Genomic DNA, 20,154 nt, shown 5'->3' with positions numbered 1-20,154 from the left:
ATAGTACAAATAAAGAAAAAGCCTTGAATGAGTAGGTGTGTCCAAACCTTTGACTGGTAATGTATATTTGTAAAGACCACACTTAATATAGAATAGAACGGGCATTTTAATGTCATTGAATTTCACTGAATTCAACTATATTTCCTTTAATTCAAATTGCAATTATGTATCCTGTTTACTAATTAAAATTCAAGAATTTAATTGGAATTTATGAGACATTCTCAATTGAACTGAGCCCAACCCTGGTGTGTGTGTGCGGATAAGGTTACGCTCCACTTCCTCTCCTGAAACCACAGGAAGTGAACTCTTAAACAGGAAACCAGCGCTCAGGCCAGCAGCAGCAAATCGGCAGTCAGATCCTAGAGCTCAGCCAATAGCAGGATAGGTGAGAGGTGAAAGCCAACCAGAAGCCAACTGACAATGAGCTCAGCACTCCCTCTATGAGTCACTCTCTGTGTGTGTGTGTGTGTGTGTGTGTGTGTGTGTGTGTGTGTACCTGTGCGGAGTGGGAGGCAGACCGGGTTTCATGGAGTTGAGGGGGTTCATCGGAGGAACGGGGGGGTCAACAAGACCCTGACAGGCAGCCTGAGAGAGAGAGAGAGAGAGAGAGAATTGAAATGGTGTGTCATTTGTGTTTCATTCGTATTCTGTATAGGCCTAATTATTTTGTGATCATTTATTATTTAATGTATTATCGTTTCCTTGTCATCACCAATATCATGTCAATTCAATTGAACTGAATGTAGAGAGAAATTAGTCTCATAGCATTGAACTGAAGCAGTGATTTCACCATCATAGCCCACACAAGTTACCCTCCTCTCCCTTTTAGCCTCTGTCTCTATGTGTGCATATCTGTGTGTGTGTCTCAGAGCGGTAGCCTATCACTGCCTGGCGTAATGCTTCTCATAGAAGGGAGGGGGAGGGGCAGCAGCAGGAATTGAAGAGAACAGCCATGAAGAGGCTGCCTACACACACACAGCTCGTTAACGGCTGAGAGAGCGAGAGAGGGCTTCTCTTGCACTGCCATTTCTCAGTTTTAGGATCACACGACCTTCAATAACTTTCCCTCCATCACCGTTCCCCTTCCTCCATCCCCGTCTCTCTTCTTCACCCTCCCTTTCTGCCTCGCTCTCCATCCCTCTCTTTCTCTGTAAATTACTCTTCATTCCAGGGTAAGCTCCGCTAACTGACAGGCTAATTTGTTGCCAACATTAGAGCCATCTCTTTCTTCTTCGTCTCCTCTCCTCACAGAATTGGGTCAGACACCCTGCAGATTGAAGAGGGGTGTGTGTGTGTGTGTGTGTGTGTGTGGGGGGGGGGAGGGGATATATAGAGTGACAGTTACCAGACAGAAACCTTCTCTATGGATATTAGTTCCCTTCAACCTTGTGTGCGTGTTCTCCTTCCCTCACTCTCCTCCATTTCTCCCTCTCTACCATTCCCTCGTCCCATCCTCCTCCCATCTCTCTCAGACAAAAACACCATCCGACTGTCCAGCCACCACCTCGTTTTCTCTCCTACATAGCCAACATGTGTTGCGTCCCTGCTGTCTGGGGCGGGGGGGGGTTCATGGAGTGGAACAACAGTTAAGTGTGTTAGAGAGGGAGTCCCACCCATATCTCTGACTAACACGGTCTGACACACAGGTTTGCATATCTATCATATCCTGTCTATCCGTCACTCACTGTGAGTACAGCCACTAGGAGCAGTCACACTGTCACTCGCCGGGAGTATTAAGATGAGGCATCTTATGTCATTAAACACTCTGAGACCTCCAGATACCGCTCATATAAAGCTGAATCTAAATACACATGACTTAGGATGGCTGTGTAAATACAGGCTAAGAACCAAATTCAGATTATAATTGTTCTGACTGTCTACACTCAGTTTTATGTGTGGCCCATATCAGATATGTGCATTACCTTTGAAATAGCACACAGGTGCAATTATAATTTCCTATCACTGTTCCTTTACATTTTTGGGTGGTTGTCATGCAACAACAGGTCATGTGCAAAAAATAAAAACCTACAAAACACTTCAGAGAAAAAAAACAGATTATAGTGTCCAGACTGAGGTCACATATGAACCATCAGAATTATATCAGGATTGAAAACCAAAACAGATGTGGTATAAATCAGAAGTCAAAAGATCAGTTTCCATGTGGTTCTTGCTGGTTACACAATGGGGAAAAGATCAGATCGGTGTCAGATATGCCAATACATTAGAATTGGGGTGACTGTGTAAACACAGATTCACCAGGGGGCATCTGATAAAAAGACAACTGACGTGTGGTCAGACTGCGTACCACTAATTCACATAGAAACAATGGTACTCATTCAGCCCGCGTCCCTCCAATATAGATGGACCTTCACAGTACATGGTCTGAGACACAGGTCTGAGACACAGGTCTGAGACACAGGTCTGAGACACAGGTCTAAAGTGTTCAGTGAACTGAAATACATCTACATGTTGGAGGGTAGATTAAAGGGATAGGTCACTCAAATTACAGTTTACAGGGTAACGAATCCAATAAGATATTTTGTAATTTGGGTGAACTATTCTTTTAATACACCAAGTGACAAATCATATTGAGATTATCAGCGAGATGCGGAGAAGGAACGATTCAGAAGCTTAAGTTCGGAACACACACTGGAAACATCTCATCACGTCCTCGTATGAGGGTAGGATGGCATTACACCTAGACACTGATCTAAGGTCCGTATAGTCTCTTCCCACCTAATAGACTTGGGATGTTACGCTGGTCCTAGATCTGTACCTAAGGGTATGCAAGGAGAATGTTTTCCACAATTCCGAGAATGATTTCAGTGACCTTGACCCACCTGATACCTCCTGACAAAAACAGACAGACTTCCCTTACCACTCACTGTTAGGCAATGCCGCTAACCTCCACCCACTTCATACTTCTGTTAATGTAGCCTCACCTATTCCTGATTAACACTCCTATAGGGCCAAACCAAACCATGCTGAGCTGTACTGGGCTGGCCTTTTTACTCATCTACTAGGGCTGGGAATTTCCAGGGACCTCACGATACGATATTATCACAATACTTAGGTGCCGATACAATGTATTTGGCAATTCTCACGATTCTATATGTATTACGATTCGATGTTCCAAACATATTGCTCACCACGTCTCCTGCAGAGGGACAACAGAGCCATGAGAACAAGTTTTGATCAGTCATGGAAATAAAAGTGCTGAAAACAAATTGGCTTCCTATTTAAAAAGAAGATGGAGAACAAGCTATGAAGGAAAAATACAATGTTAAAAAAGGGAACTATCCGAGCCAGCACAGTAGGGTTTGGGTTGGCTCCATTGGTGTGAATCAGGCATTATCCTAGGCTGAACTATGACCCCTGTACTCTGCCCCCAGCCTGACTTCAAATGAGATAGTCCCGTTTGGTTCAGTTGGTAGAGCATGGTGCTTGCAACTCCAGGGTTGCGGGTTCTATTCCCACGGGGGACCAGTAAGAAAAAGTATGGAAATGTATGGACTCATACTGTAAGTCGCTCTGGATAAGAGCGTCTGCTAAATGAACGTATTTTAAAATGTTTTTTTTTTTTTTTTATATAATAGTGCTTTATAGCAGATCTCAACATAAAGATTTCAAACATTTGAAGTGAAGCTCCAGTTTGTTCTGCATAGCCCGTTTACACCTCTACTACAGTAAACCAATGTTCTCTCGCACTCCCTCTACATTCCAAGGTCACAGTGTTTACTGCTTGTCACAAGCAGGGTTGTATTAATTAGGACACTGGCTTCTTATTGGACAAGTTCAGATTGTACTTCCCAGTTTCCTTCCGTTTCGTGCCTAATGAATAGGACCCAGGGCTGAGAAACGCACTGATGGATTCCCCTACTGCTCTGCTGAATGTACATGGAAACTTGGCTCTGGCTCATGACTTGCTAATTGATGTTGTTGTGTAATAACAGTACAAACACACACTTATATACCACCCAAGGGACCAAACCACCCAGAGCAGTGGTCTGAGCCCACATCGACAGAGTAGAGTGCTGATCTAGGATCCACCCATTCCCTCCTTATAACTATGATCTAATAGGCAAAACTGATCCTAGATCAGCACTCTTACTCAGACACTTTGTAAGAACAAGCCCTGGCTGGTCTTCAACCCTAGTCCTGGAGGGCTACAGAGTGTGCAGGCTATTGTTCCGGCCCAGCACTAACACATGATTTAAATAATCAACTGATCATCAAGAACTTAAAGGAAAAGTTTGCTTTTTTACAACCAAATCTTTTATTTTTTATGTAAATGGAATGTTAAGGAAGGATCGAGTCACCTTTTTTGTGATTTCACTTGTTTTTGAGAAACTTACCCCAAACAGCAAATCACTTCCTCATCCTCATTGTATAGTATGGGGGCCCTGGGAAAAACATGAACAAAGGCTCCATTTCTCAGTATAGCGATGTCTCATTTAATTAGTTGAATCAGTTGTGTTTCCGTGGGGCTGGAACAAAAGCCCTTGGAGAAGGTTGCGTGTCCTCAATCCCTGTGACTGTTTGTCTGCCTGCCTGCATGTAGAAGACTCACAGCCAAATGAATGGACTCCAATGACTGTCACCTACCAGACCAGCAGTCCAGGATTAGGTGGCTTTCACCCTTACCTCACCCAGGTAAGTTGACTGAGAACACGTTCCCATTTACAGCAACAACCTGGGGAATAGTTACAGGGGAGACGAATGAGCCAATTGGAAGCTGGGGATGATTAGGTGACCATGATGGTATGACGGCCAGATAGGGAATTTAGCCAAGACAGCGGGGTTAACAACCCTACACTTACAATAAGTGCCATAGGCTCTTTAGTGGCTACAGAGAGTCAGGACACCAGTTTACCATCCCATCTGAAACACAGCGCCGTACACAGGGCAACGTTCCCTATTACTGCCCTGGGGCATTGTGATATTTTATTCTAGAACAGATGAAAAAGTGCCTCCTACTGGCCCTCCAACACCACTTCTAGCAGCATCTTGTCTCCCATCTAGGGACTGACCTGCTTAGCTTCAGAGACAAGCCAGCAGTGGGATGCAGGGTGGTACTCACTGAGAGGGATGTCTGGAGGAGGGGTGTGGAAAAGGTGAGGAGAAACAAGTGAAGAGGGAAGTGAGTCCAGTGCCATCTACCATACTGTCAATCACCAGAGGTACCGCTATAAACATTATCATCATTCTAGACACAGATACACACATTGTCACATGGACTTAACCCATAATTGTGTGTGGATTGACATTTAGGCCTGAAAGGCAATTGCCCATCGGGGTAGTGAGGATAATTTTTTCAGGTTGCCCGAAGATTATGGTCACTTGCCCGAAAATGTGAAAATAGCCGAAGACACACAGAAATGCCATAACTCGTCAGTCTTTCACTTAAACAATGGGGAGGAACCAAAACATCAGTTTAGTCTAGAATTATTTGCAGTTTGGTTGTTTCAAGACAAAATTGATTTGGAGTCAGGCAGGCCTTGATTACTTGAATCATAATTGCAATGAATTAGTTCTACGCTAGAATGTTGTCTATGCACTGAAGTGTAACTACAGTATAAGTTCAGTAGATTTTCTGGGTTAGTATGAGATGCAAGACAAATGCTTCGATTTGATCTGATTGCAGGGACAATTCACAACTGTCAAGCATTGAATTTAAAATAGTTGTAAAGACTGCCTTAGTTGACAGAATAAACAATATGTTCATAATATTGATCATATATGATCCAAATCAAATGTGAAGTCAAATGTGCCACAAGCTGACTTTTGATAAGTACATGACTTATGATAAAGCTCTCAAAGGCACGGCAAAGAGGGAAAGGGAACAGGGATGCTACAGGTCGGTGACATGTGTGCGCAGTGGTGTGTATTCATGGATGCCAAGGGAGGTCAGGCTTCCCCAAATATTTAATCAATAAATAAATTACAATTATAAAATAATTTCTCTATCATCTCTGTTTCCCCCAAAAAATTGTAAATTCGCAAGTGGCTGAATCTCCCTGGAGAAATCATTAGAGCGAGGGAAACAGCGCCCCTCTGTCTCAGGATGTGTAGCCCATGTATCTGATGCTGTCTGGACCAAAAGAGTATAACATGTGACCGCTGTAGTATATGATTGATTGACGCCAGCAAGTATTTGGCCTCCCTAGAAAAAAAATAATAATAATAATAATTAGCCAATCGGCATTGAGCTGAGCTCAACTGTTGGTTGTCCTGGTGCAGCAAAACACCCCCCAACATAGGTTGTAATATGGCTTTTTTACCGGCTTGGCTTCCTGAGTGTTTTACCCACACACTGCTACTGGTGTGCGGTGTGTGTCTCTAACAGCAGTGAGACAGAATTACTGGTGACAGCAGCTGTTCTGTTGAGAACCATCAGAACCCTCAGGTCATCCATGCTGTCTGTCTGCCCGCCCGTCTGTCAGTGGGTGCATTTCAGATACATAAATTCAGCTCCTGAGTGGCGCAGAGGTCTAAGGCACTGGTTTCATCCCAGGCTGGATCACAACTGGCCGTGATCGGGAGTCCCATATGGCGGCGCACAATTGGCCCAGCGTCGACCGGGTTACGGGAGGTAGACCGTCATTGTAAATAAAAATGTGCATAGTTAAAAGGTTAAATACATTAATTAATAAAACAGGCCTACACAGACTGCAATATCATATTGATGTGTTTCCTGAGTTCAACACTTCTCCAGGCATTGTAAAGATCTGATATTCCTCACAGGCCTGTGTATGTGGAATAGGCCTACTCCCAATCTCACCCACCTCTGGGTTTGACTCCATCGATCAACCAGGGGACATCAGGCCAGCCGATAACACATGGCATGGGAGTCTGTCACCTAGCCTCACCTTTAACCTCTAACACCCAGCTTCCTCGCCTGGCTGCAGCTGGACCCCTAAATACCTGGAGCAGTGTCCCTCAAACCCCGGTCTCTGGACCAGCACTGGTCCTTGGGATGTTGCTAACCGGTCCCTCAGATGTGTTATTTGTGTATCCTTGTACATGTAGGTCTGGGTATACTGTGCAAACTAACCATTTACATATACAAAGTCATCATGAATACACATGTATGTGGTGGCTGAGGTGATACACAGGGGTGATAATATTCTTTGACTGCCTTGAACTAGGTTAAGTTTGTGTTTCAGCAACACGCAACACAGCGTCTAGTCTGATGGAAACTCACACAAAGACGATGGTGTTTATTAAGGAGCTAAATTGCCTACAAGAGATGTAGCTTTTTGGCGCTAATCTATTTAGCACCAACTCAGATCTCATCTTGAGGCGTTCGATAGATCGCAAGATAATCTGTCAGTATACATTTGTTGTAGCCTAATAAAACACATTCAACCCAATTCTCTCACACACAAAACATCAACCATACTGTTGTTGAAACGTTATGCTTTGCGCGGATACAATGTAAGCAATGCACGGACACGTTTCCACTGAAATCGTGCATCGCTTACAGATAGACGTCAGAGAATTCCAAGGCAGTCAGTGCTACATCGTAGCCACCATGCTACGCATGCTGCTCGCACTTGAAATAACAATGGGAGACATTTTGTTTCATCTAACCTTGTAATATCACAAACTGCCCAGAGGTGTTGCGACTTGCGACACCGTTTGTTTACAACCAGACTATTTTACTGTCAGTTATGTCCATGTTTCCCCATACGACAAGGGGACTCAACCACGTAATTATGCTAGCTACTTTGTAGCTAAATTAGCTATTGCCCTGTAGGCTACAGAACGGTAGCCAACAAGGCATGACCAAACAATTGTTTGCAGCAATTAAACAACGTGTTCCGGAGCGCTTGTCAGAGAAACCGAGATGCAGACGCTGTCCAAACGTCAAACAGCACAGGCTATTGACTGCATATTTAGGCTGGGATATATTTGCAAATAGCTTAACGTTAGTGGCTACAGTAGGCTATTCGACAGCGCTAGCCTAGCCATCTGGTTTTCTGCTGGGGCTTACCTTTGACTCCAACTACCCGTGGTTGGAATTCTCTATTTGATTCTGTATTATTCAGCTGGTAGATAGTTCCAAGAAATATCGGTCAGTGACAATAAAATGAGGCTATGTTCGCTATTTTTCCTTATATCCGCAACAGTGTGTCTTGTCTGTCTTCAAGTTCTAACGTTCGCTCCCATGTCTGCATGTGGCGAATCGTTTCCCCTTTAAAACTGTAGCTGGCAGCCTCGTCGAATGTGCCTCAAAAGATCCGTATCGCTGCTTGGCCGGCGTCGTCACTACTCGGAATGTAAGCGTGCACAAAAGTGAGAAGAATCGCCGTGTAGTAGTTAGTCCTTGCTCCGAGCAGCCGTTTTTGCCTATGAAACTGGATTGCATACCTCCCTGACTATTGCACAATGTCCCGCCAGCTACAATATATTCATGAGATCACGGGGCTGTTGTCTCCGACGGGAGAAAGGCATTTTTCATGTCCCTCACACACCCTACACAAGGCTAGCGACTGACTTTTCTCCTCGCCCCTAGACCAGAGTAGCTGATCATTACAGAAGGAGTCATCGAGAGAGATGTCACCCCTGCCTCCACGGTGACGTCGGTTCGGTAACGATCGTTAATCAGATTCCCATTGACGATTACATTTTGTATATTGTTTATTAGGCCTGTTTCAGAATAATCTAATGGTAGCCTGTTTATTCAGAGGAAATCATTTTGAGTTGCAGGTAGGCATCTATAGAATATAGGCCTACAAATATAGATTTCCACATGGTAAGTAATACATGTCTATTCTATGCATTACATTTTTATTGGAAGCAAATTAAACTATGGCCTTGTTTGTTGTCATCGTTAAAATCAGCAGTTCTCCTTGACACAAAGCATCAGTGGCAGGATAGTAATTTTCTGTTTGATAGATTGGGGATTAGAGGAAGAGAGGGGTAATGGAAGGACAAAGTCACACACCTGTCCCTTTCTACAGCAGCAAGAGGGGGGAGGGGTGAGAGAGAGGGTGAGCGAGATGGACGGGTTTAGAGAGAGAGAGCACTAATGTCTGTCAGTTTTTTCCCTCTCAGGTGTTCTCATTGCTCTTCCTGTTCTCAGGTATCTGGGAATGCCCCTTACATGCACTGTATGGGTATAGGGGCTAAGGGAAGTATCTGAGGTGTCTAGCAGCTAATACTCAACCTTAAAAACACTTAACTGGAGTTGTGTTTAGTATGTCACTAGCACAATGTCTTGAAACCGAAAACCAAAATATGTGCTGTTATTGGACACATTCAGTTTTACTCTGTGTTTCAAAACATTTTATACCTACTAAACGTGACCCAGTCTGAGGCTAACAGATCGTACCCCTGCAGACTGAGAAGGGGGAGATGGGATGGGTTACACCAGTGTGTGTGTGTGATATAGCACTGGTAGGGGGTCTCTTGTGTAGATCAGTGCTTCTCAAACCTTTCCTCTGGGACCCCAACCCATAACTGTTGAATTCCATAACTAGCACACCTGATTCCATTTTTTATATATTTTTTCACCTTTATTTAACCAGGTAAGCTAGTTGAGAACAAGTTCTCATTTACAACTGTGACCTGGCCAAGATAAAGCAAAGCAGTACGACACAAACAACAACACAGAGTTACACATGGAATAAACAAACGTACAGTCAATAACACAATAGGAAAAAAATAAAGTCTATATACAGTGTGTGCAAATGGCGTGAGGAGGTAAGGCAATAAATAGGCCATAGTAGCGAAGTAATTACAGTTTAGCAAATTAACACTGGAGTGATAGATGAGCAGATGATGATGTGCAAGTAGAAATACTGGTGTGCAAAAGAGCAGAAAAGTAAATAAAAACAATATGGGGATGAGGTAGGTAGATTGGGTGGGCTATTTACAGATGGACTATATACAGCTGCAGCGATCAGTTAGCTGCTCAGATAGCTGATGTTTAAAGTTAGTGAGGGAAATATAAGTCTCCAGCTTCAGCGATTTTTGCAATTCGTTCCAGACATTGGCAGCAGAGAACTGGAAGGAAAGACAGCCAAAGGAGGTGTTGGCTTTGGGGACGACCAGTGAGATATACCTGCTGGAGCGTGTGCTATGGGTGGGTGTTGTTATCGTGACCAGTGAGCTGAGATAAGGCAGAGCTTTACCTAGCATAGACTTATAGATGACCTGGAGCCAGTGGGTCTGGCGACGAATATGTAGCAAGGGCCAGCTGACTAGGCATACAGGTTGCAGTGGTGGGTGGTATAAGGGGCTTTGGTAACAAAATGGATGGCACTGTGATAGACTGCATCCAGTTTGCTGAGTAGTGTATTGGAAGCTATTTTGTAAATGACATCGCCGAAGTCGAGGATCGGTAGGATAGTCAGTTTTACGAGGGTATGTTTGGTGGCGTGAGTGAAGGAGGCTTTGTTGTGAAATAGGAAGCCGATTCTAGATTTAATTTTGGATTGGAGATGCTTAATGTGAGTCTGGAAAGAGAGTTTACAGTCTAGCCAGACACCTAGGTATTAATTGTTGTCCACATATTCTAAGTCAGAACCGTCCAGAGTAGTGATGCTAGTCGAGCGGGCAGGTGCGGGCAGCGAACGGTTGAAAAGCATGCATTTGGTTTTACTAGCATGAATGAGCTAATCAGCAAGCCCTTAATTAGCTGAATCAGTCGGGCTAGTGGTGAAATGTAACAGCTATGTGAAACAACTGGGAGTTCCTGAGGATTGGTTTAAGGAACACTGCTGTAGTAGAGAAGACAGGTTCTAAAGTGTGTGTCAAGATGGAAACTAAAAGGCTTTCCTTCCTTTCTGTGCCTTCCCTTGATCTAGTGCGGTTGGTATGTTCCACCCTAGGGCAATCACATACTGTATCATGGGAATTAGCCAGACGGGAGGGGGGGAGAGAGGTTGTAGGGTGGAAGATAGGGGGTGTAGAGGGAAAGAGGGGGTGCAGAGGGAGAGAGGGGGTAGGGAGGGAGAAAGGAGGTTGACAGGGAAAGAGGGGAGTGAAGAGAGGGGATGGGAGGGCGAAATCAAAGGACAGAGGGGGGTGGAGAGGGAGGGAGGTGGGATGAAAAGGGGATAGGAGGGGTAAATCGAGGGGGAGAGAGGGGCTGCAGAGGGGAATGACAGAGAGGTGGGTGGAGAGGCAGAGCTGGAGGGAGAGGGTGGTGAGGAGAACAATAGATGAAGAGTGTTGTTGAGTACGGCTGAACAGAGCTGCCCTCTCCTGATGTCAGGTCAGAGCAATACACAAGGGAACGTGTGTGTGTGTGTTTGTGTGGGACGACAAAGCCAGCGTTGGCAGACCATAGACTGAATACACAGTTACTACTCTGTTTATAGACACCTTATAGATGATTAATATACATGAAGTGGTCATAAACTACAGCTGGTTTGTGTGTGCATGTGTGTGAGTGTGGGGGGGGGCAGACATAAACACACACACTCACCTTATACATTAAGTCCTGACCTGATGTAAAACACAGTTATTCAGTGTTAGGTACAGAGCTGCTCATAGCCCATCACTAGCAGAGATTCAGAAGCAAGGACACACTGCTCAGTATGCACTGAGGTAAGTCTGTGTTGTGTGTGTGTGTGTGTGTTTATAGGTGTCTGCAGTGTGTGTGCAGAGGTGTCTGCAGTATTCTGCTAGAGGGCAGCGTAGCGTGGAGAAAACACTCCGACCTGCAGTTTTCCGTTGCCCTGGAAACAGGTAGAGATCCTCTCCTTTTCTTCATCTTTCTCTCCTCTACCCAGTGTCCCCTCCTCCTCTCCCTCCTACTCCTCATCTTCCCTCTCCCCCCCACCGCCTCCTCTTCACCCTCCTCCTCCTCCCTCCCTTCCTCTCCACCCCGTCCTATGCCCCCTCCCCCCACGACCTGCCGCAGCGCGAACACACACACACTCACCAACTCCCCACCATTCCAATCCACTGCAGTCATTTAACAACCGAGTCTTCCTGACTCCCACTCCACATACTAGCACACAGAGTGAACGCACACACACTCAAGCATGTACACACACACACACGCTTACAGGGCACAGGGTCAAATGGTGCTTCAGTATTGATCTGATATTTCTGTGTGTGTGTGTGTGTGGTTGAGGCAGGAGGATCACTATTGCAGCAATATGACCTCCAGCTAATCTCTGAGCAGAGAAGAGAGGAAGGGAGAGAAATAAGAGAGGGAGGAGAGAGAAGAGAGATAGGAGAAAGAGAGAGACAAGAAGTAGAGAAAGAGGAAAAGAAAGAGGGAGGGGGAGAGAGAGTGGGGACAAGAGAGAGAGTGTGTGAAGTGTCTGCATGTGATTATGTCTGTCTCTGCACTGCTATTGCTGCAGCTGATGATGGAGACAAAGGGAATGGAAGTTTTTCCTTTCTTTCTATTTCTCTCTCTCCTGCGCTGACCTTTTATCTCTTACACTCTTTTACATTATTTTAGAGACGTTAGACACACAGACACAGGTGTGTGTGCTTACCCACACATGCAAGGTAGCCTTTCTTCATTTTCTGGCCTTTCTTAGTCAGTGTTTTGTTTTTCTGTTTTCTCAGTGCATTCCATTGTGGTGACTTCTCTCTGGCCAGGGGCGGAACATTCCACAGAAATGGCTGACCCACAATAACACACACACACACAGGAAGAGTGAACAAGGGTCTCCACCCTCGCTCAGAAGTCCTACACACACACACTCAACTCATCCATGTAATGACACAGACTGCTCACACAATCTCTAGCAATGTGTAGTCCCTGGTTTTCCCTCTCATATCTGCAGACTACATGCCTAAGGCAAACTGATACAGTTGCCATCTGCCTCTCTACCCCTCACACTCACTGCCTACTGACTGGGACTGGCACAATTATCGTATCGTCGTGTAACCAACAATTATGGACAAAAATCGTGAAAGAGAAAAAAGATAATCATCTTAATATTCATTTTAGGAGTAGGTGGAATACAACTTTGTATTCATGTAGATATAGTTTTACCCTATAGCATTTTTACATGAAATGGGTAAAGTTGGTAGTCATTTGACGAGTAGAACAGTACGGACGGGAGGAGAAGCTTAATGTTCAAAAGTTCCAAATGGTCAGAACCATTTGTTTTGTGTGTATTTTATCCCCTTTTTCTCCCAATTTCATGATATCCAAATGCGATCCCACTACAATCTTGTCTCATCGCTGCAACTCCCCAACGGGCTCGCGAGAAGGTCGAGTCAAGCGTCCTCCGAAACACGACCCGCCAAACCGCGCTTCTTAACAACCGCCCTCTTAACCTGGAAGCCTAGCTGCACCAATGTGTCAGAGGAAACACAGTTTAACTGACTACCGCAGTCAGCCTGCAGTCGCCCGGCCCGTCACAAGGAGTCACTAGAGCGCAATGAGCCAAGTAAAGCCCCCCCAGCCAATCCTCTAACTCGGATGATGCCGGGCCAATTGTACACCGTCCTATGGTGCTCCCGGTCACGGCCGGTTGTGACACAGGCCGGGATTGAACCCGGGTCTGTAGTGACGCCTCAGAAACATTCATTTTTGAGACAGGGGTGTTCCCAAAGCTGTGCTGTATTCATTAGGTATGTCATTGCTAATTTAAAAAAATGCATTATGATGCATTACTAGCTCAAAACATTTTTAAACAATTTTGACAATAACCAAGGCTATTTGCATGACAATTAACTGTTACCCAAAATTCCATAATCCTCACAGGCCTACATACCTGTGTCTGTGTGCCCCGACTACACACACACACATTCAGGTACACACACAACAGTGGAGGCTGCTGAGGGGAGGACGGCTCTTAATAATGGCTGGAATGGAGTCAATGGAACGGTATCAAGCACATCAAAGATGTGGTTTCCATGTGGTTGATACCACTCCATTGACTCCATTCCAGACATTATTATGAGCTGTCCTCCTCAGCAGCCTCCACTGACACACACAGGAATGTACACATACAGGTCCACAGGCGTGTCATGCACGCATACGCACACACAAACAGCTCCAACCCCTCCATCTGTCCAGAAACATATTGATAACAGACCGATGGTGTGTTTTAATTGTCCATCCTATCTTTGCCTCTTATTCTGTGTTTCCAGATCAGATTAGAGTATAAGGAGTATGAGGAGAAAGCGCATACAATTGACTACACCAGAGCCCCTGGATTACTGTCCATCACCGCCACCTTGTGTTCAAGGGTCGTCTTGACAGTTACTCTTCCACATAGCGAATTTGCATTTCATCCTGATGAGATTATTGTAACAGATACCTACTTTATTTCGTGCTGAATATGCAATGACTAATTATCAAATGTGCGAATAGAATAACTAGTTATTCAATGCATGGCGCCGATGAGTGTAGTCAACTTTGTTCTAAGGGCAGAAATTATCTGATTGGTTTCTAAAAGGTAAATGGGCGGAGTTTAACAGATGCACAACTTTTAAAAACAAGCGGAGGTTTGAACTGACAATCTTGTTAATTAAACTTTGACATACAAGTTGTAATGTTTTGAAATCATTATTGTGTCAGAGATAAGTGTGACAATTGCTCTAAAATACAACTAGTCTCCTGACTTGAAGCAAAGAGTAATTAATCAGAGCAAGCTAGCTAGATATGCATTTAGCAACCTCAAATTAATAAATAAAGCTAGCTAGGTGTCAAATATACAAGTCAGCTAAGATTTTCTTCATTGAAATGTTAAATTGAATAAACTATATGAATTTAAGAAAATGGGGATGGACAGATAGCTAGCTAATTTTCCCCCAACATCGGACACTCTCTAGCGGTTGGAGGATTAAATCACTTTGAGCACAACATTTAAATGGCCTGGAAAATAACGTACGTTTTGCAACTAAAGACACCTTTCTAGCTAGCTGACCACCGATTTTCATTGCAGTTTATGTAAATTAAGTTGGGTTTATATATATATATATATATATATATATATATATATATATATATATATATATTAACTGTTACCCAAAATATACACACTTGTATATTTGACATACACACACATACATACACATCATTTAATATCCAACTTTTTACCAAAATTATTCAAACTCATGTGAGTATTAAACGTATCTACTTTCTCAAAACAAAAGATGAATCTGTAAAACAAATAATGAGATATTATTTGGTTACAACACTGAAGACACTGAAGAGTACAGGAGGGCACACCGGGCTACTCGATGAAAAGTTGACAAGTCTTTTTTTTAAAAAATTTACTGGAAGGCTAGCCAACTAGTCAACTATCTAGTAAACACTTCGGATACGAGGTTGGTGTCTCTTTTTTTAACTAAATTAAACATATATATTTTGTAATTGAACAAAATAGTAAGATGGCCAATAACTGGAGACCATGTTTTCTTTTTTTAAATGTAACCTTTATTTAACTAGGCAAATCAGTTAAAAACATTTTCTTATTTACAATGACGGCCTATCCCGGCCAAACCCGGACGACGCTGGGCCAATTGTGCGCCACCCTATGGGACTCCCAATCACGGCCGGATGTGATACAGTTTGAAATCGAACCAGGGACTGTAGTGATGCCTCTTGCACTGAGATGCAGTAGCTTAGGCCGCTGCGCCACTTGGGAGCCCATTGCCGATAATACAGGACATATTTTTTTGCTAAACCGCTTATCAAAAAGCTGATAGTAGTAGTATTTCCACTGAAATGTCAAACACCAATAATCACAAAACATTGATGGCTTGATCATAAGATAACGCTGTTGAATATACCGATAATATGGGGTGCTACGCTATAGCTTACTAATGTTGAGTCATAGAATAGAGCTAGCCAGCTAGGCTTCCACTTAATTTATCCGAATATTTAGTTGAATAAACTTTATAAACTTAAACATTTCAGTGGACTGTTATGCTTCCCTGGGGGCAGAAACATAAAATGCTACGCTAAATGTAGCTTAGCTGAGAGCTATCTCCTAAAGTTGAATTATGAAATCGCTAGCAAGTTAGGTGACAAATCTGCCAGTAAATCTGTTAGTTGAATAAGTGATATAAACAAAATAATTGGCTAGTTCTTTTTATGATTCAACATTATCTGCTTAACCAGCGAGTCCAGTTTAGTTTAGCATTTTACATTTCGGGAACCCAGGGCTAGTTCATTCCAATTTGTTTGTTTATTTAGCTTATTCCACAAAATACTGATGACGTGGGAGATTACTTAATGGTATATTTGAGACCTAGCTAGCTAGCTAGCTCTATTCTATGACTCAACATTAGTAAGAGATCTGCAAGTCAACTAGCTCTGTTTAGCTTAGCAATTTACATTGTTGACCTCGTTTATGTGCATATAGCTTATTCAATTTAACACTTCAATAAAACAAATGTTAGCTGACTTTCTTGTATATTTTCTAGCTAGCTCCATTTACTAATTCAATATGAGTGGCTAAGAGGTTGCTAAATGCTTATTTGCTAGCTTGCACTGATTAGTTTAGCATGTTTCTGCTAGCTTGCTACATATGCTACAGGAAACCAGTTGTATCTAGACATATTGTCACATTTGTCTGACTACTGTAACACAATAATTTGAAAACGTTACAACTTATAACTCAAAGTTGTATTTACAAGATTCTGAGTTCAAACCTTTTCCATGTTTCCAAAAGTTGTGCAACTTAAACTCTGACCATTGACCTTTTAGAAACCAATCGGATTTGTTCTTCCCTAAACCAATCAGATTATTTCTGCCCTTAGAACAAAGTTGACTTCACTTCATACAAACACGCACGTATGCCGTCACGTCATATGCACAGGCGACGTGCTTGAAAATTAGCCTAGTCTACGTTTCACTTTCATTTTCAGGATTACTGGAACTTCACGAAGAGTTCTAAATGCGTTCTGGAAAAACACATACTTTTGCTCTTCAGAAATTAGCTGCGGATTCAGGCATTATTTATTAAGTGAGTAGCCCACCTACACAATTTACCCCCGGTGCGTTGTAACGCTTATCAATCCAATGATCAAATAGGATTGTTCAATTTGAAAAATAGAAACTGAGTTAAACATTTTCAACGTTGCAATTGACCTTGTGTCGTTTGAAAAGGGAACGTAAAAATATTGGTGCGGTTAGAAAAACTGGGTGATTTTGATATACATGGTTATAGTGGACGCCACTAGGCTACTACAGTGCACAGTGAGAGCCCTATACTCATCCAAAGTGATAATTGGTTGTGTATGATCAGATAACACATTGGCTTCCGGGTTAAGCGGGCAGGTGTTAAGAAGCGCTGTTTGTTATGTTTCAGAGGACGTATGACTCGCCCTTCGCGTCCCGAGCCCGTTGGAGAATCGCAGCAATGAGACAAGATAGAAAAAGGGAGTAAAAATGAAATAAAGAACCAACACACACCAGAGCAGACAGGAAAGCGAGTGCTGTGAGTCACGGACTTTGGCCCTTTAGAGGCGAAGTTTAGCACATATAACAGGCCGTCACTGTGCGCAAACACACACACGCATACAACTTCAGACTATAGGCATACACTCTTCTAATGGCCATGGTGCGTTATGAGCACAACCGGATGAAGAAACTCTTGGCTCTGTCACTGACTGAGAAGAGACCTGGGATTGAGTCCCTGTCATTCTGCCTTCTGAAGTGGCTACAATGTTCTGCTGCGTAGCAAACACCTTTCATAGCCTACAGTAGTTTAGAAGTCTTAACATCTTGGCCTATGTGACGAAAGGGAGGTTCAGAATAGGGGGAGTCAAAAATCTTTGTGTAATGGCAACTATTAACGACCATGGTGCTTTACTAACAGTAGTATTTCCCCCTTATGGCAACTATCCTTCTAACGACTGTAAATAGTACATGAGCACACCCAATGAAACAAATTATCTTGAGATATGTGGCTATGTCGACCTGTCCTCCAAATTCGCTACAACTGCTATTTTGCTGCCCATTATAAACCTACACTGGCCCACTATATTGAGAACCCATAACCTGTACGCTAACAGTAGGTTGCAGTGGGCAAGTGAAATTAAATAAGACTATAGTTTATTGGCATTATAGCTCTAGGCCTATCCAATGACTGCGGGAGGAGTGAAGGAGGGATTTTATGCAAACGTGTCTGAGGGACGAGAGGCAACTCAAGGACCACTCCTGCAAAGCAATGTAATTTAGGTGCTGTTTGAATATTTTCATGGATTGATTCTCAGTTTCTTGAAATACTTTTTGTATTTAGATCAATTATTATGTGGACACCTGCTTGTCTAGTATCTCATTCCAAAATCATGGGAATTATTATGGAGTTGCTACTAAAACAGTCTCCACTCTTCTGGGAAGGCTTTCCACTAGATGTTGAAACATTGCTGCGGGGACTTGCTTCCATATTCAGCCACAAGAGCATTAGTGAAGTCGGGCACTGATGTTGGGCGATTAGGCCTGGCTCACAGTCGGAGTTCCAATTCATTCCAAATGTGTTCAGTGGGGTTGAGGTCAGGGCTCTGTGCAGGCCAGTCAAGTTATTCACACCGATCTCGACAAACCATTTCTGTATGGACCTCGCATTTTGCACAGGGGCATTGTCATGCTGAAATAGGAAAGTGCCTTCCAGAAACTGTTGCCACAAAGTTGGAAGCACAGATGGTGAAGTGTGATTCATTCCAATGGTGGCGAGCTTAACACCACTCCAGCCGACACTTGGCATTGCGCATGGTGATCTTAGGCTTGTGTGCGGCTGCCATGGAAACCCATTTCGTGAAGCTCCCGTCGAACAGTTCTTGACGTTTCTACTTCACAATAACAGCACTAGAAGGGCAGAAAATTGACCAACTGGCTTGTTGGAAAGATGGCATCCTATGACGTTACCACGTTGAAAGTCACTCTTCAGTAAGGCCATTCTACTGCCAATGTTTGCCTATTGAGATTGCATGGCTGTGTGCGTGATTTAATGTGCTTGATTTTATACACCTGTCAGCAATGGGTGTGGCTGAAATAGCCAAATCCACTAAATTGAAGGAGTGTCCACATACTTTTGTATATACAGTGTATATTATATCAATGATCATAGGCTGTAGAAATAATCACTGATCTGACATCACTTGGTTGGTAGCCTAGCGTAACATCTCCTTTCACCTATCATTCAAGGATGGGAGGAATGAAGGATGCATAAGTTATCCCAAAACAGGGGCGTCGTCTCCATTATGGGCTATGCATTTATCTCTGCTATACCGCTAACTTAGGCTACTTGTTCACTGTACAGAGGCTAGTGTCTAGACCTTTAATAGGTTATAACAATGGACCGTAAAATTGCTGTCTCAGACGCTGCTTTACCTGAACCCCTGCCCCAAGATGTTCATCACAGGGTTCGGGGGGCAACTCGTGGGTCGACAGGGACGCGCAATAGATCTCGGCGCAATCTGTGCATTAGGCTACATTCACAAGATAACAAGCCTATGAGGCTACTTCATTGGATGTTTACATAAAACACAATGCCATTAAGCACAGATTTGTAAGTTAACCTTCCATTGTGACTTGTAGGCTAGGCCTAGCTGTTAGACTTTCTATACACGGTGTTGGCATACGCAGGGGTTTGAAGATGACATTGTAGCGAAGGGCAGTCTGACAGCAACTGATGTACGCAACTCCATGTCTCTTCACAGTCGGTGACCGTACCAAGAGAGTTAACCCCATTCAGTGTCTTGACAACGCACGATGGCCGTTAGAATGGTATAGCATTGCCTCGGAGATACCTTGTGTGTGTGTGTGCGTGCGTGCGTCCGTCCGTCCGTCCGTGTGTGCGTGCGTGCGGACTGGGACCAGCCCTAGCATTTCTAACACACTGGGCCATGTTTTTCCTCAAGGCCCCCCACACCAGCCCATTTATTTCCGTGTAGCCCCCAGTGTTAGCCAGATAATGATCATTTTGCGCAAAAACATGCCCACCGCCTGAAATGCCAGATGGCCAGTCCTCCCCTGCCACTAAATTAACATCCACCACCGACACTCCTCTATGATGGGATGAAGTGTGCGTGAATTTAGAGATACAGGCAGCAATTAACCACAGCAATGTTGTTCCATTGCTCACCCCCTCAGACCATAAACATATTTAGCAAAAAGGAACATTCATAACTTATACCAGTGATTAAGATATTCTTAGCAGGATAATGTTAAACTTGCATGCATGATTTCAGACATCAACTCAAAGTTTTGAACTG

General features: G+C 43.6%; 2 protein-coding genes across 10 annotated transcripts in view; one reads left to right on the top strand and one right to left on the bottom strand.

The window, feature by feature from the left end:
* LOC100380362 (zinc finger, MIZ-type containing 2) overlaps positions 1-8,500 on the bottom strand; it is a 39,235-nt gene extending 30,735 nt beyond the window's left edge. For 3 of the 9 annotated variants that reach the window (XM_014140087.2, XM_014140096.2, XM_014140101.2), the window contains exons 1-2: positions 7,997-8,498; positions 497-585 (exon numbers count right to left, since the gene is read on the bottom strand). In XM_014140087.2, the coding sequence (XP_013995562.1) occupies positions 497-546 (50 nt within the window). In that variant the 5' untranslated portion in view covers positions 547-585; positions 7,997-8,498. Of the gene's footprint in view, positions 1-496; positions 586-4,355; positions 4,404-7,996 lie in introns of all 9 variants that reach the window. The other 6 variants (XM_014140098.2, XM_014140092.2, XM_014140103.2 and 3 more) reach the window with 4 other exon arrangements.
* A 74-nt stretch (positions 8,501-8,574) lies between these two features.
* The window catches only part of pargl (poly (ADP-ribose) glycohydrolase, like), a 28,223-nt gene continuing 16,643 nt past the window's right edge, over positions 8,575-20,154 (top strand). Inside the window, exons 1-2 of the mRNA XM_014140379.2 lie at positions 8,575-8,593; positions 11,597-11,700. The gene's annotated coding sequence lies outside the window, so the exon portion shown is untranslated. The remainder of the gene's footprint in view (positions 8,594-11,596; positions 11,701-20,154) is intronic.

This window comes from Salmo salar, chromosome ssa01 (assembly GCF_905237065.1).
Source record: "Salmo salar chromosome ssa01, Ssal_v3.1, whole genome shotgun sequence".
Classification (NCBI taxonomy): domain Eukaryota; kingdom Metazoa; phylum Chordata; class Actinopteri; order Salmoniformes; family Salmonidae; genus Salmo; species Salmo salar.
The sequence above is the reverse complement of the archived record's forward strand: the minus strand, read 5'-3'. Positions and strand labels throughout refer to the sequence as shown.